The sequence below is a fragment of the Rattus rattus genome, chromosome 4 (genome assembly GCF_011064425.1).
Source record: "Rattus rattus isolate New Zealand chromosome 4, Rrattus_CSIRO_v1, whole genome shotgun sequence".
Taxonomy (NCBI): Eukaryota; Metazoa; Chordata; class Mammalia; order Rodentia; family Muridae; genus Rattus; species Rattus rattus.
This window is the reverse complement of record NC_046157.1, coordinates 32955466-32967984: the sequence shown is the minus strand read 5'-3', so window position 1 is coordinate 32967984 and position 12519 is coordinate 32955466. Positions and strand designations below refer to the sequence as shown.

Here is a 12519-nt window from a genome sequence, read left to right as displayed (position 1 = left end):
TGAATGTTAATTGTATGCTATGACATTTTTAAAGAAACTGCTATTCTCTGGCACAATTGTACATTTCAAAAATGTTTCCACTAAGAGTGGATGCGACCTTGGGGGTGGTGGGGTTGGTAGTTCTCCTCCTCTTCCTCCTCCTCCACCTCCTCTTCCTCCTCCACCTCCTCCTCCTCCTCCTTCTCCTCCTTCTCCTCCTCCTCCTTCTCTTCCTCCTCCTCCTTCCTTTTAATGTATTGTGTAAGTGGGGAGAGTTAAACCAGTAGGTAAATGAATGGTTCATCTAAGTACAACCTGTAAAGTCAGTTCAAAAAGTCCAAAGGGTAAAGGGGCAGGAGGTATATAAATCTGTGACGTCAAGCAAGTGCCTCTCCCTGACTCCTTTCAGGTATTCAGGTACACAGTTAATACTTTATATACCTGGGAAAAAATATCTAGTGCACCCTAAAGCTTTGTCTGGGATAGATTAAAATAAATACATCTTTTTTTTTATTTCTAAAACAGGATCATGGCCTATAAATTGCTGCAAGCAGCCGTGTGCTCCACCTTGCTAATAGGTAAGAGATCGGTTTGTTTCTTGGTTTGTCATATCTTTTACAACTATCAGGGTGCTTGGTAACTCCTTTTGGCTTCTGAAGGATAAGAACAAATATGTCTTATCTGTGGACCTCAAATTCACTGAGGGAGCCAAGGAAACTTGCCACGATACGTTTTCGAAATTGGTACTGTAGTGAGTGTGTGATTGTTTTATTCTTAATTATACATTAACATATTAACATTCTGGTTTAATTGTTTCTTCCAAAGGAGCATTCTGGTGTCCTTGAAAAAAGGAAAGATTAAAATATCTTTTCAGAGTTGTAATACTCATATAGTAGTGTAAGAACACCTCGAAGTACTTTGGAAGCATGAATTCATTAACCTTCCCTAAGCTCCATGTTTTAAAGACAGATCAAGGAAGGCACCAGAGTCCAGGCAATTTACTGCCAAACTGACCCAGGAAATTTAGAACATACCAGAATTGAACCATTTGTTTCCTTGTAACCAAACCTAAAATACTTAAGTTAACTTAATAGTTAGGCCTATATGAGTTATAAGTAGTTCTGATAAATATCCATAATCTAGAATAAATTTGTTTCTTCCATAAGGTCTAGAGGAATGCAAAAAGTTACTTTTTGCATGAAGCTCTTCCCATTGATAGTAGCAACCCTTCATGTGTGCCTTTGTGTCTATTTAGACATTAATTCCGAAGCTCTGAGGTGCGAATACACCTACCTGCAAGACAATAGATGTGGCTGACCTTGCTTTAATAAAAAGAAAATGAAGTTGTAGCTAAAGCTCAAGGAAAAACAATTTGAGAACTGGAAAATAAGAGGAGAGAATCATTTGCTGTCCTGGGCCAGCCCTTCAGACCTTCCTCAGGGAAGGAGCCTGCTCTATTTGCAAGCTGTAGAAGCTGAAGTCTTCAGACTCATTCTCTGTCTTTGCACTAATGATAGGTTTAACCAACATCTTCTAAATTAGACAGCTCTAGAGTAGGAATCAACTTTCTTTGCTTCTGCCTCACTTCCTTTTTCCTGTAAGAACAGTTTTCTCACCTGTCTGCCCTCGGGGCCGTTCATAATATAAAATAAGTAAATAATTTAAAAGTTTATTTTTATTATTTACAAAGTTTTCTCCGCAAAAGATTACCTGTGCAATGCATGGCTCTCCCCTAGAGCTTGACTTCGGTGGATGGGGGAGATCCTTATTACCCATTTTTAAAAATGATTGTTAGCTTCGCTGGAGTCCTTAAACTTGAGAGCAGAGTTCCCAAAGCATCTCGCTGACTCTGTTTTCAAAATAGTAACATAGACACTCCCTGGGTAGGGAATTAGAAGTATGCCATAGTTTGATTTTAAAAATAATTATATCTCCTTTGAACATTTAGGTCAAAACTGCCTTCTCCTAAATTAAAGTCAGCAAATATTAACTGTGCCAGCTAAGTTCCTTTTATGTGTCAGGGACATTCCATATTCTTGCAATTCAAGTCTCCCGATTAATCTGTAAATAGGCTCTACGCACCCGTTTATCAAAAGAAAACTGTGAGCTTTGAGAAGTGTCATGAGCACGCCACACAGACAGCCCCAGGTAGATGCTGAAGCAGTTCACATTGTACAGGGAAGCCAGCTGAAAGCAAGCCCCTTCTTCCTGTTTCCTAATCCATTTATTGCTGTGCTGAAGTCAGAGTTGACATGGGCATCAGAACACAGGCAAAACCTGGCCCTAGAGACCTAGATTCAGTAAAGTAGTCATTGGTTCCTCAATGAAAGGACAGAAACCATCAAGCTGGGTAACCATATTTGACAAGGTAACAGGGTCCAGCCAGCAGCTTGTCCAGGCAGTGCTATTGCTGCTTAGAGTTGAGCTCAATTCACCATGGATCTATCTCAACGGGGCATTAATAAAATCAAACCTAAAGAGGAAATATTGGATCTACAGCCAAAGCACTCGGGACACACTGGATCTCATCTGATCTCGGAAGCCAAGCAGTGTCAGGCCTGGTTAGTGCTTAGATGGGAGTCCTCCTGGGAACACAAGGTACTGTAGGGGGAGAGTGAATAGGGAGACTGGGGCTGTACCACAAGCTGAAGTAGCAGAGTATTTGCTTAGTGTGAACTAGATAAACCTGATATTGTAGTTCATACCTGCGATCCCAGCACTTAAGAAGTAGAGAGGTAGGAAGATCAGAAGTTCAAGGTCATTGTTGACTCCAGAAGGAGCTGGTTGCCAGCCTACACTGCAAGGAACCCTGTGGAAAATACATATGTTTGAAATGCCTTTCCCCTAGTAAGTCGGTCTTGAACATTATTGAGCTTAAGTGGATAGTGTATATCTGCCATCCCAGTACTGATGAGGTTGGGGAAGGAGTAAAAGGGCTAACCCAGGCTACCTGGTGCACCCCTGTCTGAAACAAAACCACTGCAAGAGAATTCGGTTGTTTCTAATTTGCTTTGTGAAGAGTAGTTTTCACGGCTAGTCTGCTAAAACTACGCTCACACTTCCTTCCTCAGAAGCTTGTCTGTGCTCTCAGTCCCCCTCTGCCAGATTTCTTCTCAGCTGTAGGAGTGGCTCCTTCCAGCCACCCCTTGAAAGGCTCTAATCCTTTAGAGACTTGGTATTTCCTGATACAACTTTTATTTTATGAGATTTTGTTATTATAATTTCACCTGATTCATCGTATTTGAGAATGAGTGAGAGAGTGGTATCTTACGTAGCTTAGGGTGGCCTTGGATTGTCTATGAAACTCAGGAGATCTGCCTGCCTCAGCCTTTCAAATGCTGGGAGCTACAGGTGTGGGCCTGTCCTGGAGTAGGATTGCCTGATACTCTTAAGGACATGCACAGTGACAATAAATAATAATGACAGGAGATAATTTGATTGGAAAGAAAGGTGGTGTTGCTAAAGACCAGATTCACTGAGTAGTGAATGGATGATCAAAACTATTTACCTGTCCCTGTGGCACCAAGTGTTGTGGTCCTGGAGATATAGATAGCATAAACACAGCCAGGAAATGGCACTCTCTGGCCACTGTCATATCGTATGAAATGCTGCCTTTCATGGGGTCTCAACTTTCCTGTCCATGTGATTAAAAACTAGTGAAATCTTTGCTGCTCCCAAGACATATCCAAGGCACTGTGCAGTGTGTCTGCCTGTATATGTGTGTCACCATATACGTGCTGACAGGTAAACTCAGGTGATGTGACTTTGCAAGATTCTGCACAGATGCTGTAATATCACCACTCAGTAAGCGGAGACGAGGGCACGGCAGTGAATCCGAAGCCGTCAGCAGTTCTCAGGTCAATAAAACTGGTTTCTCAGCTAGAGGTTCAAAGAATCCTGTTAAATATTTCAATACACCGGAATTGAAAAGCCAGGCTAAATTAAAGAATTTAGCCAACCTTTCCATTTTCCAGCTCTCTTCCTCCTTGGTGTCCTTTCTTTACCCCGAACCCTGTTCCTTTGCCCCATGGCTTCTCACCTTCTGTGACCTTCTGTCCTTTGCCTTCTCCTTCCTGTTTTCTTCACTTTTCTCTCTTGCCTTCTTCTTTCTTTCTCTTTTTTAGTTCTTTCTTCCCTTTGAGATTAGAGTCGCCTTTACCTCAAGATGGCTCTACCTCCATTCATTTTCCAAGTTCTGGGATTACAGACGCACACCAAGACCACTGCAAGGCTCTCCTATTAGTTGTTTGGAGACAAACTTTCACCATTTAACCCAGGTTGGCCTCAAATTTTTAGGCTTCCCACTTTATCTTCCTCAGGCCCAGGACTATAGGCACATGTGATGATAACAAGATAGTCTCTTCCCTTTTTTCTTTCTAATTCCCTTTCTCTTCACTTTCCCCCTCATAACCCAAATCACCCTTCTTCTCTCATATTCATTCATCTACTCCCCCTACTCACTCTCTCTCTCACCTTCCTCCCCATCCCCTGCCTCCTGCTTCATTTTCATCTGACTTATTTCTTGTGCTAAATACCAAGTTGCTCATCCCTTAATCACAAGTCTTTGGATCAGTGGCCAAAGTCAAGTGTAGAAAAAGAATAAAGTAAGTGGCTTCCTTATTGTTTAAGAAAAGGACTTAAAGGTAGGTGCATTGCTTATGACTGGGATACCAATGCTAGCGAGCTGAGTTGGGAACATAGCAGTGAATTAGAGTTCTTCTTGGGCTCTAAAGCATGATCTCCTCTCCTCTCCTCTCAGCTTCTCTCTCTCTCTCTCTCTCTCTCTCTCTCTCTCTCTCTCTCTCTCTCTCTCGCTCTCTCTCTCTCTCTCTCTCTCTCTCAGAGAGAGAGATGGAAGTAGAAACTTAACAGAGAATCTTTTCCCCCTACATTTACAGGATTTAATTTTTTGCGTTATTGGTGTGTTTGTATATCATTTTCACACCATCCTCTTCTGTGCTTGCTTCTTAGGAACCATTTCTCCTTTATCCTAGAGAGCATGCAATTCTGCCTCCCTTGACAACAGAGAGGAAGTGGCTGTGTAAAGTAGGCAGTCACGAGCAGAGACAGAAAAGCCTGGGTCTCTTGTGCCTTGTGAGTCGTCCAGCCTGATGTCTCTGCCTTTAGAATTCCTTTGGAGGATATTGGAGAGCATTTGTGAGAACATAAAGAGAACTTATTAAGTCAGACTCATAGGGGATGAAGAAAGGATAAGCTATATAGAGTTAAAAAGAGAGAAGTATTTTATGGGTTATAAAGATTTTAAGGAGGGTGTTAACCTGGCTGATAATAACTGCATTAAGAAAACAACGTCACAAAACACCCTTTGGAAAGCCAACAAAGCTATAAAACTTGTGGTTGAATTTCCAGACCCCAGCCAGGTTAAATAGAACCACAAACTCAAAACCCTGTTCTTGCTTTCAGTAACTTTCAAGGTTGATGAGGCAAAACTAGAAAGGGAGGAGAAATCTCTGAAGCAGAGAGGATAATTGCGTGCTCCACTATATTACTTAGACTATATTTCCAGCCTGGCGACCAGCTCTGAAGCGACCTTGAGTCATCTCATCCCCCAGGGTCAATTTTCCCGCTTGTAATGCCAGATAATAAATAACACTTGCTGCCTCTGTCTCCTAGGTGATGCTATTATCACCACCAATTAATATTTATTGGCTGCCTGTTGGGCCTGTTCTGCTGAGGTGGGTCCTTTGCCCTGGGAAGGAAGGAAGGGTTGTATCAGTAAAACATTTTCCATGAAGAAAAGGGGAGCAGAGTTCCAAAGATAGAGTTATTAAAGCTTAAAATAGCAATGGCACATATTTTAAATCATGCGTCTCTACTGAGCCTTATGTAATCGCTCCTTTGTTCTCAGAGGTTGTACAATGCACCAGGATAATTGTGCAGTAGAATATGAGTTATACTTCCGGATGATCCTAAGAAACACTGTGTCACACATTTCTCTTTCTACCTGGAATAACCTAAGTACCAATATTTAGCAGTGTTTTTATTTGCTGCTACTATTTGGTCCACTTTACAAGGCAATTCACCTTTTTGGAAAATGCCTTTAAAACAAGATTATCAGGCCCAGGGTATGGAACATTGTGACCTATTGCCTTTTCTACAGGATAAATGAGAAATCAGAGGAGTCCCCCACGAGCACCTCTTGGAGAAACAGAAACAAGTGTGTGGTTAGTCCGTACTGTTAATGAGTGAGGGCTCTTCTGAGCGTCTTCAGATCTGTGGTGACTTCCCATCTCCACTGTCATTATCACACATCTGCTAATTAGAAGAGTCTCAACCATGTGTGTCTTTTGATCTGCCTTCTCCTTTTTTCATCTGCCTATCCACCGACAAAGAGCTATGAGTGGGAAAATAAATGTGGCATGTTTATACAATGCTGTTCAGCCTTACAAAGGAATAGGCCTTTCACAGCATGGTGGACCCTGCATACAGTTTGCTAAGTGAAATAGGCATAACTACAGGATGAGTGCACTTACTCAAGGTACCTGGAATGCATCTTCAGCAAGACAGGAAGGAGAATGGTGATTACCAGAGACTGGGAGAGGGTGTGTTGGTAGTCACTGCTACAGTGTTCAGGGGTTCTGTCTGGGATGAGGACATCATTCTGGAAATGGACATAGGCGATGGTTACAAAACATATGAACGAACTTGCTGCTGCTGAATCATAAACTCAAAAACAGTTTTAAAATGCTTGTTGATGATAGCATAGACCTTTGATCCCAGTGCGGAGGAAGCAGAGGCAGGAAAATCGCTGTGCATTTAAGGCTAGCCTAGTCTAGGTACTGAATTCCAGGCCAGACAGGGATACATAGTGAGATAATTTCTCTAAATAAAAAAATTAAAATGATCATTGTTACATTTCATGCATTTTTATCAAAATAAAAACAACTACAAGTAAATTTGGCCCCTTATTTTCTTGTTCAGAAATTATGATAGAACATTTACAAATTAAAATCCAAATCCCTTAGCATTGCATTTGACGTACCTTGGGCTCCAGGTCCAACTCACCCTTCAACGCTCTCTAAGTATATCTACATCTCAGCCACTCCTTTCCATCACATTGGCATCACATCTTTCCATCACATCTCTGAACCTGGTCTTGGTTGGATGGACTGACTGTTCCTTGGCTGTCGGCTCCTTTCAATTTGAAGTAATGTTTTTGTCTTACACTGTCTTTTCCAAGCTATTGATATCTCTGCGTCTGCTGACAAAGCCAGATTCTCTGCAAGGTCTCCACAGTGGTATGCAAATTAATTATACCCTTAGAGCTGCTCAACATGATATGTGCTTCTCTCTACAATACAGAGAAGAGTGAGGTAGAAGGACTGATGGACTGGTGTGGGTTCGAGGCTGCCTTGCGTACACAGTACCAGGAGAGCCCTGGTTACACAGCAAGATCCTGTCTAAAGATGAGAAGAAATAAAATAAAACAATATATCCCTTAAAAGTAGTTACACAAACTACAGACTGTCTGGTCGCAGTGTGTTCTCTTCAAGTTACACGTTACTCTGACTGTGAGTTCCCACATGATGCAGGTGGCTCATTGCTGCGTGCATACCAAGGTTATGGGTCGGGGCTATCTTCTGATATCTTACCAAGCAATGACAATTATCAAAACAGAGGCTAAAGAAGGGGGCATGAGGGTCTTGGGGCACAAAATTACATACCTCTGAAAATGTTTTCTTTGAGTGTTGTGTTCTTAAGGCCCTTCCTTACTTCACTACACACCCACCCTTGTGAGCGACATTTCTCCCGGACCTACTGAAACCTCCTGGGCCTACTACTTCAAGTGCCTACTGCAGTTCTTACCTACTGTAACGTAGCTAATTGCCTCAAACTGTAGCAGCTTAAAACGATAAGCATTTATTATTCCCGTTTCAGGGTCAGGAGTTTTAAGTGGCTTAGGACCTTGGTTCTGGCTCTGTTTTTTGTTTATTGTTTTTGTTTTGTTGTTTTTTTAAATACTAACACATTAAGTAGGTACATAGGCATACAGTTATCTAAAGGCCTGACTGGAGCAAAGGCATCAGGTTCCAAGAGGGTAGTATGCACAGATGTCAGGAAGCTTGGAGTGCGCGCCTTTCCCTTGAGGTTACTTGAGTGTTTTCAGATCATAGCATCTACCTTCTCTTAGAGCAATTAACTCAGTGATGAACACATCAGAAGCTCTATGCTAGTCACAAAACAAGAACATGCCATCATTTTTGCAGTATTCTGGGCTACACAGCACAATCCTGTGAACTGAAGGAGGGAAATATCCAAGGGTATGGACATCAAGAAGCAGAGGGGTTTGGGGGCTGTTAGAGAGGCTTTGAAAAATCTTAGGTTGATTGCATGAAATTGGACTGTAATATTAAAACAGTATTACCCTGGCACCTGTCACAACTGTATTCTGAAATTAAATATTAACAGTTTTGACTCTTCTTTCTACTTATTTCTAGCCATTGTTTCTGGATGTAGGCTTTGTAGATTCCTGTTAAAAGTCGTTTCTACACATCATTCCTCTAATTTAAACTGAAAACCCCAGCCTGTTCTGCTACCCTCCTGATCTAACTTTTTCTTCATAAACCATGGAAATAGCTGTTTGTGCCCTATGCCCCAACCTCAAGTACAATGTAAGTGGATCATGTGCTGTCTCATTCTGCTACATATCATTAATCTTTGACCCCCAACTAACCAGCAACCCTTCTGAGAGAGAGTGCTGTATCTCACCATAACCTGGCTCCTGACAGATCGTTGGTCATAATCTCTGTTAATTATAAGGCTGGAGAACTCCTAATGTAGCATTCTTTAGCTTTGCATTTTGTAAGAAATGTTTATCAAACATGAAGCACAAATTATATTGTTATTGCAAAGGTAGGGAGGAGTTCCACTTTTTTCTCCACACTGATTACATTGTGTTGAATTTCTGTACAGTGTTGTCATTCTCAAAACAAAATACAGTGTCCTATCAACATGGAGAGTTCAAGATGAGGATTTTAGGACACCACCCCCATATCTATGCAAATAATGACTTCTGAGAGAGAAGGAGAATCTATTCTTCCCAGGAAGGAGCCCCAGATAGTTTAAGCAATCCCTTGTCAACTTTAAACACATATATTTATGAGGACCACTAAATGGAATGAGAACATTAGGTATGCATGTATATATATGTACATATGTAACAATAGTAATTTAAAAGGAAGAGGTCATAAATTTGAGAGGAAGTAGGGTCACAGGAAGAGTTAGAGGGAGAGTAGAGGTGAAAATGAAAATAACGTGAACACTGTTTACATACAGAAAATCCTCAAAAAATTAAATAAGCAATAATTTTAAAAACCATTCTAATTTTTGGAATGCTTTCCATTTTTATCCAGCTTGATTTTACATTATTTGAACTTTATTCTTAAGCTTAATTCAGGCTGTGGAGACTTTCAGAGTATATTCATTCTTCCCCCTATGCGGTATATTCTAACAAAGTCTGTCTTTGTTGTTGTTGTTGTTAATATGTATGGGTAATTTGTTGGCAAATGTGTTTGTGTATCACGTGCATGCCTGATGCCCATGGAGAACAGAAGAAGTCATAAGAGGGTGCAAGATCACCTGGACTAAGAGTTACAGATGGGTGTGTGGGTACTGGGTATCCAACTGAGGACATTCGGAAGAATAGCTAATGTTCTTAACTACTTTCTAGCCCCTTGGGAAATTTTTTGCGTGTGTTCTATTGTTTAGCTTTTGAGACTTGATCTCATGGAACCCCCACTGGCTTCAAAGACTCTATGTAGCAGGATACAAATATCGACTGGCTGGTTTAAGGTCGGGAGCCAGTATCTATTAATTTATGCAGCACTTAAAGCAATTTAGTATGGGTTGTTACTAGCATGCTTTACCTGAGAAAACTACAGCTTAGAATTAAGTAATTTTTGCAGAATCTCAGAATAGCTGGGATTTTAACCCAAACTGTGAGGCTCCCATACATGTACCACAACTCTGCCACACTTTTCTATCTACTTGTAGGTTATGGTGGTGACACTACACAAGTTACAAAGGGCTCATCATATTCCCCAGGGCTTAGTTTTCCCAGACTGCCCCACCACAAAAACCTGGTTTCTCAAACACCAGAGTTGTGCCTGTTTCAGAGGAAACATAGATACGTAATGTATATCCTAAGCTGCTGTGCCTTTGGTCTAATTGCAGAAGTGTTGGGAGCACCATTTTTGATGGAGGACCCAGCAAACCAATTCCTACGCCTAAAAAGACAAGTGGTACACTTGCAAGATTTCTGGGACCCAGATCACCACCCAGATGAGAAGGGAACATCACTGGCTGATGAGGTACTGGTATCCGATACAAGTAGTCCTTTTTCGTAATCTTGCAAACTGGCATTGCATCCACTGCCATTCCACTGACACCAGCCTTCCTTTGTGCTCTCCTTTTTAGCTTCTCTGAGGTGTAATTTCTCTCCCTCACCATGAAGTGGCTTTTACCTAGTAAATGCCACAGCTTGCTGAAATAGTGAGCTCAAATGTCCTTTCTTTTCTCATATCCTCTTCTTCATTTCAAGGGGGCATGAATGCTTCCTTCTCCCTCCCTTTTGCATGCTGTTTATATGGAAACAATTCTCAAAATATCCCATGGATATTATTAGTTTCATGTACCCAGCCTCACTAAATTACCAAGGCCAGGTAATACCTTATCCATCAAGGTAATTATTCTTTGGGTCTACCCAATTACTGCTACATGGTAAAGGCTTAATATGTTATTGAATGCTTGGGTATGTGGACAAGTGGATAGTGGCCCCAATGTAGTCTACTCTCAGTTGTTTACTGCCTAGTATTCCTCTGTGAGCACCATTGTGCCTTTGAAGCCCCTTCATGTGCTTATGTCTTGTGCATTTTTCTATTCATTTGATCCAGCTCCAAAAGAAATAAAATCAACATGCATTAGCCAGTTGACGCTCATGTTTACTTTTCTGTTAGAAAAAACAACAGAAGTCTGAACCCAGTGAAATTGCTAACTTACCTGACGATGTCCATGACCCATGATTACCCTCTTACAATTTAACAACTTAAAAATATGTCTATGACAAATTATTAAATTTTCCTTTGTCCTTTCCTTCCTTCTTCCTTCCTCCCTCCCCCTCCCTTATTTCTTTATCTCTTTCTGTCTCAGGCTGTCATCATCATCAGGCATGAGTGCATTATAAAAACATAAAAAACATGAAATGTCCTTGGTTTGTATAGCCCCAATCCTAGCCTTCTCTGCTTGGCTAGGTCTTAACTGGTCTACCAGGGCCACTTCGCTTTCGCTCAGCAGCTGCTGACAAAAACCACTAGCTAGATAATGCGTGTAGTTTCATGCTCCCTTTTCTCCAGAAGCTATCATTTACAATTACTAGTATACAACACTGTTTATTTTGGCAAATGAAATAAGTATATAGGCTTGATACACAGTGCCTTCTTTGTGGGATACTAAAATATTCAAGGGTACTCCTGCTTGTTACCATAGACCAATTCAGTAATCAACTGACAGATACTGCAATGTTACAAGGCAGCCATGTTGATTCACAGTGTCCCCCAGAAACCCTGTAACACAACTGAGCACTAGAATAACATATTTGTACAAGTGTCAGGTAAAGAGAATGACTAGTGCCATCATATCTCACCTGCTCAGACATCCTGACTTGTGTTTCCTTTGCAGGCTTGGGAAACATGGACTTCTTTGAAAGCAAGTGCACACCGCTATTTTGACACAAACACATTGGCCTTTGATATATCTGCTGTCCCATAAATGGACTTGAGTGCTGCAAAGGGAAGAACAAAAATGGTAGGAGTTGGGACCACAGTGTGCTCAAACCACAGGCTTGGAGAGACGGGAAGACCGAATGTGGCCTTCGCTATATTATTTATTATGTCTAACTCATGGAGACTATGAACAAAACAATGGTAAAAACCCTTGCAGACATCTGGATGAAGTTGGAAATTCTCCATAAATGCCCATTCTTGAGAAAGAGCATAAAGTCTAAAGTAAAAGCATTTACCCAAAGAGGGACTTTTCTGAAAAAGGGGATGCAAACTTCAACAAATAGTGCCATTAAAACATTCTGCTCGCAGCTCTTGGTTTTCTTGCCTCTTCTTTGAGTGAGTTAGCTCATTTTTACGATTTAACTCAAAGCAGAGTCATCTCAAACAGAACTGGCACCCAGCCCCCTTTCCCAACACTTGTCACTTTCTAAAGCCATTCTATTGTTATCTTACTATTTTTAGATTAGCATACAAGGTAACAGTTTTAGCCATGGCGTCTTCCTGTGTGTGTGTGTGTGCGCGCGCGCGAGAGAGAGAGAGAGAGAGAGTGTGTGTGTGTGTGTGTGTGTGTGTGTGTGTGTGTGTGTGTGTGTTTCCCTATATTCTATTCTCATGGCTTCATCTCTTGCACTCCGTCTTGCTCTCCAGCTGATTCCCTTTCATCCCCGTGACTCTCCTTCTCTGCTTTCTTGTTGTGTTTATAAAAAGATAAGGAGAGAAGGAATATGTTTGGTGAGTG

The 12519-nt window shown here is 41.3% G+C and overlaps 1 protein-coding gene across 1 annotated transcript; it reads left to right on the top strand.

Annotated features, from left to right (window-relative positions):
- The first annotated feature begins 349 nt into the window (after positions 1–349).
- On the top strand, positions 350–12085 carry C4H3orf85 (chromosome 4 C3orf85 homolog). The gene is made up of 4 exons (XM_032899302.1): positions 350–396; positions 505–557; positions 10174–10310; positions 11677–12085. Exons 2-4 carry the CDS (start codon positions 509–511, stop codon positions 11764–11766), a joined length of 276 nt encoding a protein of 91 aa, XP_032755193.1. The 5' UTR covers positions 350–396; positions 505–508; the 3' UTR covers positions 11767–12085.
- The last annotated feature ends 434 nt before the right edge of the window (positions 12086–12519 follow it).

Coding starts and splice junctions, on each gene's coding strand:
- C4H3orf85 (XM_032899302.1), top strand. CDS start 509: ATGGCCTATAAATTGCTGCAAGCAGCCGTGTGCTCCACCTTGCTAATA. Junction 558..10,173: donor GTGCTCCACCTTGCTAATAG/GTAAGAGATCGG, acceptor GTCTAATTGCAG/AAGTGTTGGGAGCACCATTT. Junction 10,311..11,676: donor GAACATCACTGGCTGATGAG/GTACTGGTATCC, acceptor TTTCCTTTGCAG/GCTTGGGAAACATGGACTTC.